The sequence below is a fragment of the Cherax quadricarinatus genome, chromosome 22 (assembly GCF_038502225.1).
Source record: "Cherax quadricarinatus isolate ZL_2023a chromosome 22, ASM3850222v1, whole genome shotgun sequence".
In the NCBI taxonomy this organism is placed as follows: domain Eukaryota; kingdom Metazoa; phylum Arthropoda; class Malacostraca; order Decapoda; family Parastacidae; genus Cherax; species Cherax quadricarinatus.
In genome coordinates, this window is record NC_091313.1 from 17,955,289 (window position 1) to 17,976,403 (window position 21,115).

At 38.5% G+C, this 21,115-nt stretch overlaps 1 protein-coding gene across 12 annotated transcripts in view; it reads right to left on the minus strand.

Moving 5' to 3' along the window:
• Positions 1-1,583: 1,583 nt before the first annotated feature.
• The window catches only part of f (espin protein forked), a 638,438-nt gene continuing 618,906 nt past the window's right edge, over positions 1,584-21,115 (minus strand). For 8 of the 12 annotated variants that reach the window (XM_053778210.2, XM_053778207.2, XM_053778212.2 and 5 more), the window contains 5 exons: positions 18,988-19,371; positions 15,266-15,907; positions 12,324-12,505; positions 9,749-9,939; positions 1,584-2,980 (listed from right to left, as the gene is read on the minus strand). In XM_053778210.2, coding sequence (XP_053634185.2) covers positions 2,677-2,980; positions 9,749-9,939; positions 12,324-12,505; positions 15,266-15,907; positions 18,988-19,371 — 1,703 coding nt within the window. In that variant the 3' untranslated portion in view covers positions 1,584-2,676. Of the gene's footprint in view, positions 2,981-3,012; positions 5,229-5,403; positions 5,476-9,748; positions 9,940-12,323; positions 12,506-15,265; positions 15,908-18,987; positions 19,372-21,115 lie in introns of those variants that run through there. The other 4 variants (XM_053778205.2, XM_053778214.2, XM_053778206.2 and 1 more) reach the window with 3 other exon arrangements.

Here is a 21,115-nt window from a genome sequence, read left to right on the forward strand (position 1 = left end):
CTTCCTTCCCTACCCTGCAGCGCTGTATAGCCCTTGTGGCTTAGCGCTTCTTTTTGATTATAATAATAATAATGTAGAGTGGAGGATGCTGGTGTCTAGTGTGGAGGATGCTGGTGTCTGTAGAGTGGAGGATGCTAGTGTCTGTAGAGTAGAAGAAGGCAAGGTCTCTGGCATCTCTGTCACAGGGAAATAAAAGGTTCTGGCACATATGGTATTTTTTGGGTCATGCAAGTGTGTGACAGGCAAGATCCTGAGAGCATGTTCTGGTGGATGAGGTATGAGGGAGGAGACACATGGGACAACATCCATGTAGCTACTGACAACCTCTATTTAAAAAGGCCCATTTTCACTTGTCAAGATGGTTATTAAGGAACGTCTTGCCATGAGTGGTTTCTGCATAATCCACTCATGGCGAAACTTTCCGTTAACAAATGTCCTGATTGGTACATGTGTATTATCTCCGTCTGGTTATTTTCTTTTGATTACCTTGCTTTAATTTCATACAAGTGTATATTTAATTTCATATTACATACATATATATTTAATTTCATATTAATGTATATTTAATTTCATACTAATGTATATTTAATTGCATACTAATATATATTTATTTCATAATAATGCGTACAGTACTTAGTTTCATACTGATACTGTATATAAATAACTCTCCATGGGGAAGTGGAAAAGAATCCTTCCTCAGTTAGCCATGAGTTTCATAAGAGGTGACTAAAATGCCAGGAGCAAGGAGCAAGGAGCTAGTAACCACTTCTCCTGTATACATTACTAATTTTAAAGAGAAACTTTCATTTTTATTTTTAAGTTACCCTGCCTGAGTGGGATATGGCCGGTTTGTTGAAAAAAAAAAGTAAGTGAAGATTATGAGGACTGCACCCCTCAAGGAAGGTTCCTTGATGCTGGTGAGGGGCTCTTGATCTAGGGAACTGGATCTGTGCTCCAGTTCCCTGAGTTAAACCTGAATACCTTCCATCCCTCCCCCAAGCACTGTATAATCCTATGGGTTTAGTGTTTCCCCCTTGATTATAATAATAATATGAGGACTGCAAAGGTTTATTTTCTAGATCTGATTCAAAATTATTACGGTCATGCAAAGCACTAAACCCATAAGGATCATTCAGTGCTGGTACATGGAAAGTTTGCCAATGTTATTATTATAGATTTTGTTTTAATCAAGGGTCATTACTAAACCCATAGGAGGGGGAAGGGTACATACAGCATCTGGGAAACTGGAGTCATTTAGGTTTGACCCAAAGAAGAGGAACAGCTCAGTTCCCTGGATCAAGTCTCTCTCACTGGCCACCAGGCACCTCCCTCAAGGGAAATTATAGACACAAAAGGAGCAATAAACACACATGGGTCATACAGCACTATACCATTTTCTGAGAAAGTATATTCTTAACATACACTAATTATAATATATATTCATATTATTTATCCATCACTTTTATTATAATTATTATTTTTATTATTAATTCATAATAAGCTGCTAAATTAAAATGGGTCTTTCAAGGCCATCAAGGCCTAACTAAAGGCTGTTCAGTCTTAGATGAGCTGTAAAACAGCAGTATAGGTGGTAGTATTTTATTGAACCTCCATGCATCATTGCATGGTACTACATGTTGAAGCTCCATGCATCACTGCATAGTACTACATGTTGAAGCCCCATGCATCACTGCATAGTACTACATGTTGAAGCTCCATGCATCATTGCATGGTACTACATGTTGAAGCTCCATGCATCACTGCATGGTACTACATGTTGAAGCTCCATGCATCACTGCATGGTACTACATGTTGAAGCTCCATGCATCATTGCATGGTACTACATGTTGAAGCTCCATGCATCACTGCATGGTACTACATGTTGAAGCTCCATGCATCACTGCATGGTACTACATGTTGAAGCTCCATGCATCATTGTATGGTACTACATGTTGAAGCTCCATGCATCAGTGCATGGTACTACATGTTGAAGCTCCATGCATCATTGTATGGTACTACATGTTGAAGCTCCATGCATCAGTGCATGGTACTGCATGTTGAAGCTCCATGCATCATTGCATGGTACTACACAATGCTAAACCCTCTTGTCAAATTTTTAGATAATAACTACTAAATAAAAACTTCCTTGTCAGAAGCACAATTTTAGGCAGTTTCAAATACGTGAAGTTCTTAAAATTCTCGGTTAATTTGATGGACCATTTACAAGATAAATGGCACTGTGAATCAGCCATAATGTTAGTAATCTCTCAATAATGCATATTGAGCTACAGTATTGCAATCATAAATCACATTACACAGTATTTACAAGGAATACATACAGGTATATAATTCTCTATGTACATAGATACACTATTCTTTACAACTTAATCTTTAAGCTTAAAAAATGGCTCTATAACAGGAAAAGTATTAGAATTGCTTACAAGTATAATACAGAAAATATAGTGGTTCACAGAAGTTAATTTTAAGAATAGCTGTGTAAATTTCTACATTAAATGCAGCAGCCAAAAATGACACAAAAGTCGTAAAATTCTGTGCCATGTGAATAAAAATGCCATTTCTGGAATTACAGTATAAAATTACATATTCCAAGCTTAATAAGAACTAAGTACAGTATATGGCTTTATAAACATTAGAACTGTATACAGTATAACTAGGCTACTCTAGCAAGTTCAATTTGCTATTTGTTTTGCGTAGGTTAGTACGCCAAGGCATGCGCGGCTCTTCACTGGTGTCTTGTCTAGTGTCTTCAGGTTTTTTCACTGTCGTATTTGATGAATTAACTGGTTCAGAAGAGCCTTTCAATGGGTTGCTGGTGCTGTTGGAGGAATTCCTGGGAGTGTTTGTTGGTTGTGCATTTTCCTTCTCAGAGTCCTTCTTTGGTGCCTTATTCACATCTTGAGAAGAATTTACAACCTTGATTTTCTTGACTTCCTCAACTTTTGGTATGTATAAGGATCCACTGAAAATTGAAAAAAATATTAAAATATGAAGTATGTTTGTTTATCATCTTTTTTTATTTTTTTACTTAACAAATTTTGCACTAATATTGCCCTGCATATTTTTTCTTTTATTTATGGTAGATACTCAGTAAATCAGGTACAATATTGTATTCAATGTAAGTAGATGTCAAGGTAAAGGTCTGTCTGTCAGAAGTCTTTTGTCAGGTTTCAGTGAATTATGTCAGATCATATATTAACAGAATTTTGCATTTGAATTGCTTATAGTAAATCATGAAGTGCCCTGCTTACATCTCAATTACTTGTATTCAATGCTGTTCATCTTTTGATACCCTGGCTACTTTCGAATACACAGCAGCATAATACAGTGGAACCTCAAATATCGAACTTTCTTCGGTCCAGAAGTCTGTTCGAGTGCCTTTACCGAATGAATTTATTCCCATCAGGAATAATGTAAATTAGATTAGTCCATTTCAGACCCTTAAAAATACACTTATAAAAGCACTTATAAAAATACACTTACATAATTGGTCGTGTTGGGAGCAGTTCGATTTTTGAGGTTCCACCGTACAGTGGACCCCCGCCTTACAATTAGCTTCCAATGCGACCAATTATGTAAGTGTATTTATGTAAGTGCTTTTGTATGTGTATTTTTGGGGGTCTGAAACGGTCCAATCTAATTCACAATATTCCTTATGGGAACAAATTTGTTCGGTAACGGCACCTGAACATACTTCTGGAATGAAATTATATCCTAAGGCGGGGGTCCACTGTATTATTGCTGCACACAATTCTTTATAGGATATTGCCATGCTAACTTTACTAAAACTCCCTGTATATTTTTTTTAAACTGGTGGTATCTTGTAAAGATATTTCATTACTGAAATATTCTATAAACTCTTACAAGCTTGCTGTACATCACTTTACATGCATATTGTGACTGAAAATGAAGAAGACTTGATTTGGATTATTAACCTAGAGGATAAGTAACACAGGGTAACCAGACAGTCAATCAGTGTGACTTATTTCCATTGAGGTTCTTTTTTCCACTTCCCCAGGTTGTTACCTATGACAGTGTGTTAATACCCAGGTACCTATTTACAGCCATATAAACAGTGGTAAATAAACATCTCCAATGAATATTATCCCCAGGATCGAACCAGGGCCCCTTGGTTGAAAGCCGAAGATGCTACCACCGAGCCACAAAACATGTCTTGTAGGTAGTTTCATTGCTACAGAATTTTGAGACCCAACCTCCAGTTCTACTGTGAACCACTGTAATCACATAAGTGCTGCCCACAGTATGGGTGCAAGATGTGTAATAAAACTATTTATTGCTGTATTACATATGCATTAATAAATACTTGCTAGTCTCTTTTCTCATGTAATCAACTTTTTTGCCACTTTCTTGGTATTACAGTATTTTGTTTCTTGCCTGTGATTGATGAACTGAAACTTTAATCCTGGGTAAAAAGTTATCTAAAAAACAGGTATGTTTGACATTACAAGTCTTTATACCCAATTTAAATGCTGATTTTTTTTTTTTAACCTTTTGTCACTTTGATAAACTTAGCAATATTAAAATAAAACATCTGCTATTTGGAGTTGTTTAATCCATATGTATTCATGCTACACTTCCAATGGTGGATCTGCTATATATTTAAACTTGACAGCAACTTTTGCTGGTTGTTGTTTTTAAGTACAATAATTGTCAATAGGTGTGAGGACATTTATTATTGTTTTAATTTTCTTATTTTCTCAATGAGCTTACTAGCTTTCTGTCTCTTTCACTAACCTGGAATGCAAGTAAATTGGAAACAGCTTTAGAATGTTCTCAGGAAATGCTTTGGGCGTCAATAATAAATTTTTGGCAACTGAAAATTTAAGAATGCATCAAAAATTTCAGCAAAGATTTTACAAGCCACATTGCTCTGAATGAGAAGATATGTATACTAATATGAAACAAGTTTACTGAATTCTGCTTTAAGCATTCATATCTTTTACTTTAATATTAATAATGCAACTTGAATTTTTTTTGTAAGTTAATGTAAGAATAGAGGAGCACTGTAGTTGGTATACTGGTTCATGGTATGCAGGACCCCCCTTTTTTTTTTTTTAAGCAAAAATAAATTCTTAACCTTGATTCTTTAATGAGAAGTATAATACATCTACCACACTGTCTAGCGATGATACTTTATCTTGCACTTTATTAATACACTTTACATACTGGTGGTGTATTGTCTCAGATATCTGGAAGGCACAGAAATATATGATTAGTAAGCTTAGTGCTGTGGATAATCATGAGTCTGCAGAATCAGTAAATATATGAAGCTTTTGTAACATGAGAAAAAGAGAGATTTTAATTCTGAAGCATCCAAGTTGCTAAAAGCAATGCATTATTTGCCCAACTACAACCGCCACTCACTCTAGAATCTAGTGCTTGACGTGCAGGGCGATGCGGACCGGAGACTGCGTGCGTGCTGTGAGTGGTCGGTCACTGAAACAATAACCAACGAGATTCCAGGGATTGAGACAGGTCCAGCAAATGTTGTGATAAAACCCCCAAATAGGTAATGACAACAGAGTTTTACACTTGTTCACTTTTTGTGATTGTGTCCCCGAGGTGACATGATGCCTGACACAAAGGAAAATTTTCTGATTTTTAAGTAAAATGTAATATTTCTGGTGTATGTCTCATTTCTAATGCACAGATATTTATGATTATTTACTATATATAATTTTTAATTTTAGTGTTTATCTCTGTTGTGCTTCAGCACAGTGTCAGTGAAATTGTCTTACTGTAAAGATTTATATGTATCATCTCAGGGTAAGTGAGAGACATACAGTGGTAAAAGTAAACATTTTCACATTATTCACAAAAATACATAAGGGATCAAATTTGGGCAAAAGTTTAGAACAAAGAAGGACTAATTACGATTACTGGTACATCACATTTTGAAACAGCTATCAGATTCCTAATTACTGTAACAAATTAAATGAAATAACGGTGCATGTTTTTATTAGAAGTCATAAAGAACCTTCATAGTTACCCTAGAGCATCAAACTACAGTGCTGTTTTTTATGACATATTCTAATTATGAAAACCTTTCAGTATGAAGAGAAAAATACACACTAGGCACAAATCTGAAACTCACTCATGCAAGAACGTAAAACCTGAGAGAAAATCAGAGAAAATATGTCACAAAAACCAGAGTTACAAGTGTTTCAGATAAGTTATGGAATGGTGTCCCTCCATTACTTGCTGTAAGGAGATGGGCCAGAAATTTCATTCACTGCATGGGAAACAACATGCAGCACAAAAATAAGAAAAAAGTCATTGTTGTCAGGTCATCAGTTTGTCGATACGTCCTTCATGCTGTCAGATGAAAAAAGTCCGTCATAAGCAAATATTTCCTGACAAATATTACTGTTGGCAATTCAATGATAAAGTATACTGAAAGTGTGTAACTAGGATATAATGTGGGTTATGGTATTAAATTGTGAAGACGTTTTTGACCACCAATGACTCAATTCAAAAATCAAATTCCATAACCAGCAATGTGTGTCTTATTCACACACAAAAAATTATTGATGAAGTCTGCTTTATATCTATTGATACATAATTTTCTATAAAGTTAATCTACGACTATATAAAAATAGCTGACAACTTACCTTTTTACTGATTTTATATAAAAAAGCATAAAAAACAATTTTGCTGCTTTGAGCACATTAGTATAACAGTTAAAAAGGTAAATTCCCAAATTTTACTATAAATGGCTCAAGAAAACTAAGCAGAACCAGTGCTATTGTAATTTATAATTGCAGTCAGAACTATGACAAAATGGTAAACAAGTCATTAGTCATTAGTTAAAGATAGAAATATTAATAACTTTCTAATTACTTTTGTTAAATTTTCACACTGAAACTAAATGTCAGGAGCCCCAGCAACAGCACATTCCAAATATCATAATAAGTAAGGTAAGAGAGTAAGAAATTACATGCAGGCCCTCCACCTGTCTATTTACCTATGAATTATAACAATTCAGCATTAATTTATGAAATATATTTTAAGAATTTTATTTTCTCTGGATATAATATAACTCTGAGTGTCATCTATTTTATTAGTCTAAATTCTTTATACACTTAAATTTGAAAAGTATAATTTCGTAAGGAGAGCCAAAAAAGCAAAGTAAATGAATGAAGGTATGTGTGTACGTATGTCTATGTATGTATGTGTGTGTGCTTGCCTATAAGTGACTGCAGGGGTCGATTCACAGCTTGTCAATGTGTGCATATGTGTGTGTATATCTTTCTTCTTTCAACACACTGGCCATCTTCCAATGAGGCAGAGTGACCCAAAAAAGAAACACTTTCACCATCATTCACACTATAACTGTCTTGCCAAAGGTGCACAGATACAACAATTCAGATGTCTCTTCAAATAGTGAATATCCTAAACCCCTCCTTCAGAGTGCAGGCATTGTACTTCCCACCTCCAGGACTCAAAGTCCAGCTAACCAGTTTCCCTGAATCCCTTCAAAAAATGTTACCTTGTTCACACTCCAACAGCTCGTCAAGTACCAAATAAATTTGCCTCCACTCACCACTATTTAACGTGCTCACACATGCCTACTGGATGTTAGGTTACCAGGCCAAGACACAGAGACATACATATACCAATTAAGGTCCTGCATCTTGAAACATATTGACAAGTCACTAGACCCTGACCGAGAAGCATGCAGAGACCAATTCAGGTCCTGGACCTTAAAACATGTAGTCAAGTAGTCACCAAGCCCTGACACAGAGGCATGCAGACATCCACCAGGTCCAGACAAAAAAAAAAAACGTATAGTCAATAACCCAACCCTGAAGGTTAAAATGTACAGACAGATATCCAGTTCTGGCTGCAGAAACAAAGACAGTTACCATGTTCTGAACCAGTAACAAAGGTAGTTGCAATGTTCTGAACAAGAAACTGTTCAATTTAAGTGGGGAAGAAGGGACATGCATACCATAATTAAAAAATTTAAATATTTTTGGGGTTCAAAAAAATACAATATTTATGGAGCCCCACAGTATGGGGCTACAATACAATACTACTAAGTTAGTGAGGCTACACTGGTAATAATGTAACCACAATACAATAACTGGAGGGTAAGGCTACAATGTTAATAACTACAATAACTAAGAAGTTAGTGAGGCTACAATGGTAATACAGCAACTACAATACAATAACAGGAAAGTTCTGTGAAGTTACATGGCAATAACAGTACGTTTGAAACTTACTGTATGGAAAGAGCATGACAAAATAAAGTTATTTATAAAATAATGTATGCAGAGTTTTTGACTTAACCCTTTGACTGTTTTGGTCGTATATATACGTCTTACGAGCCAGTGTTTCAGACGTATTAATACACACAAATTCTAGCGGCTTCAAATCAAGCAGGAGAAAGCTGGTAGGCCCACATGTGAGAGAATGGGTCTGTGTGGTCAGTGTGCACCACAAAAAAATCCTGCAGCACACAGTGCATAATGAGAAAAAAAAATGCTGACCGTTTTTCTGGATTAAAATGCCGAATTTGAGGTGTATTTTCGTATAGTATTTATCATTGTATTCTCGTTTTCATGGTCTCGCGTGATAAAATGGAAAACATATTAAAAGAAATAGAGATGATTTTGATTAGTTTCACGATGAAAACAACCTTGAAATTGAGCTCAAAGTAGCGGAAATGTTCGATTTTTCCAATGTTCAAGAGCAAGTAAATCAAACCACACTTCCAATACATGTCAACTGGGGAGTCTAATATTCTTTCACTAGTGCACTGATATTATTTATACCATTTTTACAATAATGCAGTAGTCTGCATAACAGTAAAGCTTCTATTTTTTGTATGAATAAAAAATCAAAGTAGAAAGCAATAGTAATATAAGGGGCCTAGAGATGTGACTAATGAACATAGGATATGTTATTTTAGTGCCAAGAATGTCTGCATTGTTTATTCTGGACCTTATTTTGAAATTGGCATCTTTTTTAATTTGCATGAAATTGGCCAAATTGCCAATTTCTGACCACTTTATTGGGTAGTTCAAATCGGTAAATGGGGGATTCCTTGTACTCAATTGATAGAAAAAATTCAGTTCTAAAGGAATAGCTATGAGTTTGGTCAACTGGAACAATGGAATTGGCCAAAAACAGGGCTCAAATTCGGTGAAATCACCAATCCACATATGTCGCCGAGACCGCTAACTTCGCGGGAGCATAATTCCTTGAGTTTTCGACCAAATTTCGTACTTTTGGTGTCATTACCATCAGGAAAAGATACTCTATCATTTCAAAAAAAAAAATTATTTTTTTTTTCCAAAAATTTTGTGACAGAATGACAGTTTCAGAAAGGAGCTTGTGACAGTCAAAGGGTTAAACTAAATGGAATATGTTACCTAAATCAGTGGCCTCCCCTCGACCACAAACCATGGTAACTAGACCCCATGGAATTCTCAGCCACTATACAGTATAACCTCATGTTTTACTTTGTCTCTGTATGAATTGATAAAGTTCCTGGGGATGGAACATCAGTCAGAATACCATAACCCACACATTATGCCATTATCATTATTAGAAACCTAGAGGGCACAAGTGTTATGTGAGTACTCTCCAAGAATTTACAAGTATTTTACAGAATACTCTAAGTTCTGTGCTGGCAGTTCTTCACACTAATTCTATGTCTTAGCCTAGAGGACAGTACTGAATTTGAACTGTTCTTCATTCTCACCGCATTGTTCCATCATCCTTCTTCGTCATGAGTTGTCTCTTCCATGGTGGAATAGCTTGCATACGCCTCTCTTCAGCTTCCTGTAACCGTGATTCTTCAGCTTCTTTTTTAGCTTTCTCGGCAGCTTTCCGTGCTAGCATCTGGCGTTTCCATTCTGGTATTCTATTTCCTGCATTGTCAACTTCAGGCACCTAAATTGTGAAAGTAGTTCATTAGATTTTGTTATACTGTTTCTTTAAGCCTCTAAGTACAAGAGGGCCCCCACTTTACAGTGCTTCACTAATACAATGGTTTTCAATTATACACATTCTTCATTTATTGAGAATTCCTACAATATAGTGACCACTCACTATAAGCTAAGGACAAAAATATTTTAAGGTAAGCAATGTGTGTAGTGTAGTATAAGTATTTCTTAGGCCTACCTCTATTGCTCACTTAATATATGATAACATAAACATGTTATCAGGCTTTTATATGCATTTGAAAATGGGAAGAGGCTATATTTCACTTTACAGCAGTAGTCTGGAACCTAATGTACTGTATAAGCAGGGCCCTCCCATATTGTACTATAGCATATTATTGATGGTATAAAATACTGACAACTTAATGAGTAAGACACGCATACAACATTCAGGTATCTTTATGGCTGAAATGTTCTACTTGTGTAACAGGCTTCATCAGTCAAATACAGATGAGTATAACAATGGAGATAGCAGAACAAGCAGTTTTGAGGTAATCAGTCCTTCAGCCTTGGTAGGAAGTGGTCAGTCTTGCAGGCATGGTAGGAGGTAGTTAGTCTTCCAGGTTTGGTAGGTCAGCTCCCCAAGCCTGAGTGAATGACTGCTACCTACTAAGCCTGAGGGACTGCTCACCTCAAAACTACTTCTACTGTCTCCAATGTTATATACACCTTTATTTAACTGAAGAAGCCTATGGTGCAAGCAAAAACTCTGGTAATAAAGATACCGTTTGTAGATGAATTCAAAGTTTATTCTCTATAAAGATTACAATGTTGAATTTACAGAATTTGGTTGTTGTGTGGTTTACATGTAGTTAAATAATGATTACAGAGTGTACCACTAGAACGCCTAGCATGGCTAGGCATTTCGGGCAGACTTAGTTTAATTCTTTATTTTAAAATATTACAAATTATGAGGTAAGTTGGTATTATGGCTAAGTGACTAAATACTAGTTTGTGAGTTTAGCAATGTGAATGCTTTTGTTTTGGCACAGTACATAGTTTCAGTATTGGAGTATCATAGGATTCATTATTTTAAGATTGAGATTAATATTCCTGTTTATGGTCAAATGGGTGAGTGAGTGTAAGTGTGAACCACCAGGTGGTATTCGTGTAGTTAGTTGATAGGGTGTATCAGGGAGATAAGATGTTTTCTAATGGTAGTTTTGAAGGTGATGAATGTGTCTGCAGTTCTAGAGTTCTCAGGTAGGGTGTTCCAGATTTTAGGGCCTTTGACATACATTGAATTTTTGTGTTGAGTCCATCAATCTTGATGGACTGAACACATCGACTCAAGGTTGAGGGACTGATTACCTCATTCTCCTCCTGTTCTTCAAGTTTCTCCTATGTATGGACTGATGAAGCCACTGTGTGGCGAAACGTTTCCTCAACAAAGATATCCAAGAGTTGCACATGTGTCTAATTTATCAATAAAGATACCCCCCAGTGTTGCACATCAACTTTCTAACTGACTATTAAAATGACTATTAAAATGGTTAGAAGCCATTCTTGAGTCTTTCTTTCCATAAATAAAATCAGAAACATCCATGGTCCGTACTCTGTGCAGACCAAGAAGCAGTCTATAAATAAAGTTAAGCTTTGTATTGCCTTTCTGTCACATCCTAAACTACGTCAACAGTGAGTTTAGTTACTCAGCAGAACTCAGCATCTTAAACGTTTCCATGAAACTGCAAGGTATCCAAATCATGGCAAAAATAGTTATTTTCTAGACAAACTGTTATTATGGGAGATATCAGCTACATAAATACTTTTAAGATAGATTTTATGTGATAAAACGAGCACTAATATTGACTCATCCTTGTTTGTTTTATATATATTTTTTTACATATGATTTGGCAAAACATTAAATCAATTACATTAGTCATGAGTGAATAAATTTTTGCTTCACTACAGCACATGGGGAATTTGAGGCATTGAAATTCAACCCAAGGAAAGTGAGGACAGATCCAATTCCTTGGATCAAGGGTCCTTAATTGGAATCATGGAACCTTGACTGGCACTTTTTTCACAGGCAGAGGAGAATTATTAGTTTTTAAAGCAAACACAATAATCTGTAATGCAACTGAGCTAACTCATCGGGAGGCCAGAGGAACTCTAAAAGCATAGTTATTATATGTTTCATCGTTTAAGCTGGGCATCCAGAAGACAATCACAGAATTGGGTAATACCAATTATGCAGGAAAGCCTTGTGTACACACAGTTCAAAGAGCCATTAAGTATTTTTGACCTAGTCATTGACCATTCAGTTGGAAGAAAGTGGAGAACTCTTTCATTGTGCTTCACCAAGGTTATCCTACTTATACTCTTGCAACTTACTTGATCAACAAAATTTACAGCAGAAAATTGGCGACTCAGTTCTTTTTCCTCTATTTTTTCATGAAGTTCTTCCTCCTTTGCACGCTCTGATTTCAATTTTTTGATGCCAGGGATATCAACTCCCATCTTTAGCTCAGCAATAACATCATTCTTTGCAGTAGTGAAAGCTGCTTCAGGAGCTGCTGTAAAATACAAAATATAAATACAATTAGTGTGGAAAATATAAATACAATTAGTGTGGAGTAACTAAAAGTATTAGTCAGGGGCTGAAGAGGGGTTATTGAGACAGATTGGTCATATAGAGAGGATGGAACAAAGTAAAACGATTTAGAGAGCATATAAATCTGTAGGGGAAGGAAGGTGGGGTAGGGGTTGTCCTAGGAAAGGTTGGAGAGGAGTAAAGGAGGTTTTGTGGGCAAGGGCTTGGACTTCCAGCAAGTGTGTGAGCATGTTAGATAGGGGTGAATGGAGACTAATATTTTTTGGGACCTGACGAGCTGTTCAAGCATTAGCAGGGTAATATTTTGTGAAGGGATTCTGGGAAACTGGTTAGCCAGACATGAGTCCTGGAGCTGGGATGTACAATGCCTGCACTTTAAAGGAGGGGTTTGGGATACTGGCTGTTTGGAGGGACATCTAAACTGTCACATCTGAGCAAAGACAGTAATTATGTGTGAAATGATGGTGAAAGTGTTAAACGATGATGAAATTTTTTTCTTTCTTTTTGCTCTTTTCTTTCTTTTTGGGTCACCCTGCCTCAGTGGGAAATGGCTGATGCTTAAAAAATAAAATACAATTAATTACTTTATCTGAATTTTAGGGTAATCCTAGGTAATTTATACTATGCATGATAATTGTACTTATGTGTACCTGTGCCTCAATAAACTTACTTATTATGCACACTATGCTCGTCCTGTGGGCAGTAGTCAAAGAGATTACAGAGGCACAAAATGGGTCCTGGGACTGGGCTGCAAAGTTCTGATAGTTAAGTTGCAGTTAGGGATAGAGAACATATTTTTTATAACATAAAATGGCTAATATATATACTAAGCCTGATATAAATTTAGCATGTTATACAGCTTCTAAAAGAAGCCTCAGGTGTGGTTGGAAAATAGGCTAAATACAGTTTAGTATTAGATGGGAACCATCAGTTTAACATTACTAATGGAGATATTCTTTAAAGGCGATTGTCTGTTAAATCCAAGTGGTAGGATTGTTTCTTCCATAACTGCAACGATAACTGACAATTCTGGATTCAATGGATTTAGTCCTTTAAATCTAAATATTAATTTTTCCCAGATGATCACAACAATAATAGACAATTCTTTGTTGTATCCAGATTCTTCCAGCCACAGATTTTGTCCAATAAATCCACAATTGATTAAACTGGGGGTTCATTAAAATGATGCTTTACATTATTATAATTATTCTAATAGTCATGGGAAAGTATCAAACCTGAGAGTCACACAGCACCAGCAAAATAGGAGATAATCAGATTTAATCTAAGGGGAGGGTAGCTCCAGTCATTGGATCAAGAGCCCTCAGCAGCATCAGGACACTCCCAATGAAGGGATGCAATTTAAAAACCTTGACTGTAGCCAAATTACCATAACATTTACTATTTTAAATTCAGCTAGTCACCAAACTCTGAAGCTAGTTATTATTATAATTTTTTCAATCATAACTAAGTGCTAAAGAACATAAGAACGTAAGAAAGAAGGAACACTGCAGCAGGCCTACTGGCCCATGCAGGGTAAGTCCATGTCAACCCCGGACTTAGACCAATGGCCCACCCAGTCAGGTCACCCCCACTTAAGGAAGGAGCATGGCTTCTGACCCAGTAGCACCAGCTAGTCAGGTCCAACTCACACCCACCCACACCCACTCATGCATTTATCTAACCTATTTTTAAAACTACACAATGTCTTAGCTTCTATGATGGTGCTCGGGAGTTTATTCCACTCATCCACAACTCTATTACCAAACCAGTGCTTTCCTATATCCTTCCTGAATCTCAATTTTTCCAACTTAAAACCATTGCTGAGAGTCCTGTCTAGGCTAGATATTTTTAGCACGCTATTTACATCCCCTTTATTTATTCCTGTTTTCCATTTATACACCTCAATCATATCCTCCCTAATTCTACACCTTTCTAGAGAGTGCAGATTCAGGGCCCTCAGCCTATCCTCATACGGAAGATTTCTGATACATGGGATCAACTTTGTCATCCTCATCAGTATGTTTTCCAGTGCATTTATATCCATTCTGTAATACGGTGACCAGAACTGTGCAGCATATCGAGTTGAAGAACAACTTGAGGATTTCTATTATTTATGCTTCTTGATATGAAGCCAAGGATTCTGTTAGCTTTATTGCAAACGCTTGTGCACTATTGTCTTGGTTTCAGGTTAATGCTAACCAGAACTCCTAAATCCTTTTTGCAATCAGTAATATTAAGATCTACATTATTTAGTTTATATGTGGCATGGCTACTATCCTTTCCAACATTTAGAACTTTGCATTTGTCTATATTAAACTGCATCTGCTACTTCTCTGACAATTGTATAAGTCTATTCAAATCATCCTGGAGTGCTCTAATATCCTCATTAGAATGAATTGGACAGCCTATTTTGGTGTCATCAGCAAATTTGCTTATGTTGCTATTTATTCCCTCATCTATGTCGTTTATGTAAATTGTGAACAACAAGGGGCCCAACACTGACCCCTGTGGAACACTGCTTGTGATGTGCCCCCATTCTGATTTCTCCCCATTTATGCAAACTCTCTGCTGCCTATTTGTCAACTATGCCTCTATTTACTCATATGAAAAAACTGAGTCATTTAAGACTTATAACAGAGAAATATTAAAAGGTTATATTTTCATAATCTTCTAGTATTTTAATATGGGCATTTACAATTACATATTTTGCTTGAGCACTCACTAATGGGAATTCGAAGAGGAACCGAAGTGGGCTTTGCAACTTTGATTTCTATCTTCCTCAGTTGTACACTCTGCAGGTCTGTCACACTGATTGTGGGTAAGACTGTTTTGCTGCTGGAGCCGTTGGTAAGGGTGTTATTCCGACTTGGCAATGTGTTTGTTGCTGATGCTGGCGGTGCAGGAGGAGCCGGGGGAGGAGGAGGTGTATTCGCACTGGTCTTTGCTAGTTCTTCTTCAGTGGCTTCTGGAATTGCCGGCAGTGGTGCAGGTGGCACAGCAACTTGGGCAGCACTGTTGACAACATCTGGAATCTCAGCAAAATGTGGAGTGGTATCATTTACATGAGATGATCCATTTGGAGGCTTAATATCGACATTTGAAGGGGATCGAATGACACTTCCTCCCAGAGATCGTAGGTATTCTGAAGGTTTTATAAGGAGAGAGTCTGATGGCTGTACAGGGAACTTTGGAGGGATGAATGGTAGGGATTTTCCATTCATCTGTGACTTTCCTAGTTGTGGAGACTGACTGAGCTCCTCATTTGAGCTTACGGCATCCCTATCTTTACCATCAGTCATTATTCTGCCATAATGTTCTGCAACATCCAGTGGAAGAGATGTGGGCCTATCCAGCTTTTTGTGTCCTGCAATAAAAAAATATGTAAATAATGTGCAATCATAAGAGAAAATTACTCAAAATCAATGTATAAAAATAGAGCCTGGAATTTTGTACCGAATTTGCAAGTGTCAACAGCTATTCAAAAATTTACTAAGAATAGCATTTCAAAGGAACTGATTACTGTAATTTATTTTCATATACTGTACAACATCCAGTATTGGGCCCCTACTTAAACAAGACGGGTCCTACACAGATGACAGCAAGGAAATGAGTGAGCTACTCGAGTCCCAATATGACTCGGTTTTTAGCAAGCCGCTAACTAGACTGAGGGTCGAAGAACAAAATGAATTTTTTATGAGAGAGCCACAGAATTTGGTTAACACAAGCCTATCTGATATTATCCTGACACCAAATGACTTCGAACAGGCGATAACTGACATGCCCATGCACTCTGCCCCAGGGCCAGACTCATGGAACTCCGTGTTCATCGAGAACTGCAGGAAGCCCCTATCACGAGCTTTTACCATCCTATGGAGAGGGAGCATGGACACGGGGGTCGTCCCACAGTTACTAAAAACAACAGACATAGCCCCACTTCACAAAGGGGACAGTAAAGCAATAGCAAAGAACTACAGACTGATAGCACTAACATCCCATATCATAAAAATCTTTGAAAGGGTCCTAAGAAGCAAGATCGCCACCCATCTAGATACCCATCAATTACACAACCCAGGGCAACATGGGTTTAGAGCAGGTCGCTCCTGTCTGTCTCAGGTACTGGATCACTATGACAAGGTCCTAGATGCACTAGAAGACAAAAAGAATGCAGATGTAATATATACAGACTTTGCAAAAGCCTTCGACAAGTGTGACCATGGTGTAATAGCGCACAAAATGCATGCTAAAGGAATAACAGGAAAAGTTGGTAGATGGATCTATAATTTCCTCACAAACAGAACACAAAGAGTAGTAGTCAACAGAGTAAAGTCCGAGGCAGCTACGGTGAAAAGCTCTGTTCCACAAGGAACAGTACTCGCTCTCATCTTGTTTCTCATCCTCATATCTAACATAGACAAGGATGTCAGCCACAGCACCGTGTCTTCCTTTGCAGATGACACCCGAATCTGCATGACAGTATCTTCCATTGCAGACACTGCAAGGCTCCAGGTGGACATCAACCAAATCTTTCAGTGGGCTGCAGAAAACAATATGAACTTCAACGATGAGAAATTTCAATTACTCCGATGTGGTAAACATGAGGAAATTAAAACTTCATCAGAGTACAAAACAAATTCCTTCCACAAAATAGAGCGAAAAACCAACGTCAAAGACCTGGGAGTGATCACGTCGGAGGATCTCACCTTCAAGGACCATAACATTGTATCAATCGCATCTGCTAGAAAAATGACAGGATGGATAATGAGAACCTTCAAAACTAGGGATGCCAAGCCCATGATGACATTCTTCAGGTCGCTTGTTCTATCTAGGCTGGAATATTGCTGCACACTACCAGCACCTTTCAAGGCAGGTGAAATTGCTGACCTAGAAAATGTACAGAGAACCTTCACGGCATGCATAACAGAGATAAAACACCTCAATTACTGGAAGCGCTTGAAGTTCCTGAACCTGTACTCCCTGGAACGCAGGTGGGAGAGATACATCATTATATACACCTGGAAAATCTTAGAGGGACTAGTACCGAACTTGCACACGAAAATCACTCACAACGAAAGCAAAAGACTCGGCAGACGATGCAACATCCCCCCAATGAAAAGCAGGGGTGTCACTAGCACGTTAAGAGACAATACAATAAGTGTCAGGGGCCCAAGACTGTTCAACTGCCTCCCAGCATACATAAGGGGGATAAGCAATAGACCCCTGGCAGTCTTCAAGCTGGCACTGGACAAGCACCTAAAGTCGGTACCTGACCAGCTGGGCTGTGGCTCGTACGTTGGATTGCGTGTAGCCAGCAGTAACAGCCTGGTTGATCAGGCTCTGATCCACCAGGAGGCCTGGTCACAGACCGGGCTGCGGGGGGTTGACCCCCGGAACTCTCTCCAGGTAAACTCCAAGTACCTCATATCCTTTCACACAAGAAATTTCCTAAAGAAAATTTCTTGTGTGAAAAGACATGAGGTGCAGTATATGAAAATAAATTACCTTTAGGAAATTTATTTTACATAACTAATGGAAAAGGAAGGATGAGACTGTGAGATTTGTAATACTGGAACATACTGTAAAGGTCATTTATTGCAAAAAAAAAAAAAATCAACATCAACTGAGTTCAACCTGCAACTCACATGCTCCTAAGAACCTGGAGTTTACCTGGAGAGAGTTCCGGGGGTCAACGCCCCCGCGGCCCGGTCTGTGACCAGGCCTCCTGGTGGATCAGAGCCTGATCAACCAGGCTGTTGCTGCTGGCTGCACGCAAACCAACGTACGAGCCACAGCCCGGCTGATCAGGAACTGACTTTAGGTGCTTGTCCAGTGCCAGCTTGAAGACTGCCAGGGGTCTGTTGGTAATCCCCCTTATGTGTGCTGGGAGGCAGTTGAAAGTCTCGGGCCCCTGACACTTATTGTATGGTCTCTTAACGTGCTAGTGACACCCCTGCTTTTCATTGGGGGGATGGTGCATTGTCTGCCAAGTCTTTTGCTTTCGTAGTGAGTGATTTTCGTGTGCAAGTTCAGTACTAGTCCCTCTAGGATTTTCCAGGTGTATATAATCATGTATCTCTCCCTCCTGCATTCCAGGGAATACAGGTTTAGGAACCTCAAGCGCTCCCAGTAATTGAGGTGTTTTATCTCCGTTATGCGCGCCGTGAAAGTTCTCTGTACATTTTCTAGGTCGGCAATTTCACCTGCCTTGAAAGGTGCTGTTAGTGTGCAGCAATATTAGTGTGCAGCAATATGTGCCCTATCCTCAACTGCTAGAGAAATATATTATGGTGAAAATTTCTGCGGAAACGGGAAAGACAAAACATCCATATCCTGCCAAACACTGTATACATTGCTGCTCATTAGCAGGGCCCACCAGGACAGTTACTTGATCTTAATGTAACCTTATGTTTGGCCCAGAAAGTCAGTAATTAAATAATACATTCTTACCTCTAAGTGATCCATTTTCACTTCTCTGAGAATGTCTCCTGATAAACTCAGAGGGCCTTACTACACCCTCTTCAATGGGGCCTTCATCTTCCCTCTCCTCGAGTGGGTTATGAGTGGACCTGGGCGAGGAGGGCTTGGAGGAGGCCAGGGAGACATTATCAACCTCTTGAGGCATCCTATGAGAGGAAGAGGGTGAGGTCTTTGGAGAGGGAGTAGCGCTAGGCATTGGAGGTGGCGGTGGAGGTTCTGAGTTGGTGCGGGTAAGCGGGGCACGGCCATGATGGCTGCCACTGGACGAGGTAGGGGGCATCGAGAGTGTTGGGTGTAGTTGGCGCCGCCCTGGAGAGTCTCTGCTAACATTTCTGCCACTCCCATCACCAAATTCTGCAAAGGAGAGATCATGAGTGGTGTGGAAACATTGACTTCACAAGGGTCCTTAAGACTGCATGTCACCTCGCTAAAACCAGCCAAAGATACTTTCAGCATATATACACTAAGTGTTACTAGATACAGTAAACTGTTGTTCAACACAGTAGTTACGTTCCTGAAAACGCCGTGTTAAACAAAACCGTGTTAGACGAACTGAAGAATTTATGTGAAAAATAAGGTTACATTCCTGGGAGCCCCCAAAAAGCCAAACAACTTTCTTTTTTTTTTGACCTCCAGATCTTACAAAATAAAAGAGAACATGTAATTGTAGTGCATTGTCGTGATATATTACTGCTTAAGACTACAAACGCAATAGAAATAATAGTATTTCTTACCTTAAATTGAGGGCAATGGTGTTTGTGGATGATTGTGAAGAGAGTGGATATGGATGGTGTTGCCCTACTGGGCTGAGGTAGATGGTTGTTGGTTGTCGGCAGAAGTGGATGGTAGAGGTTCTGGTACTGAAGTCGACGGTTGTATGGTTGTATTGGAGTGTGCATAAATTCTGTAATGGATCTCTGGGTTCTTTTACCCTGCAGTACATTATACAGCTGACGTTAAGGCATCATCAGCTGGTCTAGACCCAGTTTCAAAGCACTGCTTTTAGATTTGTTATTGTATAATTATACTATTACTATCAATAAATAATATCTACCTATCATAGTTATTCCAGAATATTAGGTACAACCCTAGGTAGTAGGGTGGTAGACAGCAACCGCCAAGGGAGGTACTACCGTCCTGCCAAGTGAGTGTAAAGTGAAAGCCTGTAATTGTTTTACATGATGGTAGGATTGCTGGTGTCCTTTTTTCTGTCTCTTAAACATGCAAGATTTCAGGTAGCCCTTACTACTTCTACTTACACTTAGGTCACATTACACATACATGTACAAGCATATATATACACACCCCTCTTGGTTTTCTTCTATTTTCTTTCTAGTTCTTGTTCTTGTTTATTTCCTCTTATCTCCAAGGGGAAGTGGAATAGAATTCTTCCTCCGTAAGCCATGAGTGTCGTAAGAGCGGTAAGAGGTGATTAAAAATGCCGGGAGCAAGGGGCTAGTAACCCCTTCTCCTGCATATATTACTAAATTTAAAAGGCGAAACTTTCGTTTTTCCTTTTGGGCCACCCCACCTCAGTGGGATATGGCTGGTGCATTGAAAGAAAGGTATAACATAAATAACATAGAAGCATGATAAAGACACCCAAATTAATAAAAATCTGATATTATAGAGGTATTGAAGGTTGGACCGGGGGGGGGGGGTAAAAAAAAAGTGACCGCTACCATTACAGAAAGTTATGAGCTATGTGCTACACATACACTCTTTTTCAGTAAGTCAGTCAAGTCAGTAAGTCATTCAGTCAAGTCAGTAAGCCATTCAGTCAAGTCATTGAGCCAAGTAAGTCATTCAGTCAAGTCAGTAAGTCATTCAGTCAAGTCAGTAAGTCATTCAGTCAAGTCAGTGCCATGACTGCTTGGCAGATTTAACACATGGCAATGAAAATAAGAAAATATGTATGTGAATAAACACATCGAGCTTCCTGAATATCGTTGTCTTACACGCAGTTCATCGTATGAACCGAACTGAAGGCTGGGAGGGTGGGTGGGTGTGGGAGGGTGGTGTGGGTGGGTGTGGGAGGGTGGTGTGGGTGGGTGTGGGAGGGTGGTGTGGGTGGGTGTGGGAGGGAGGTGTGGGTGGC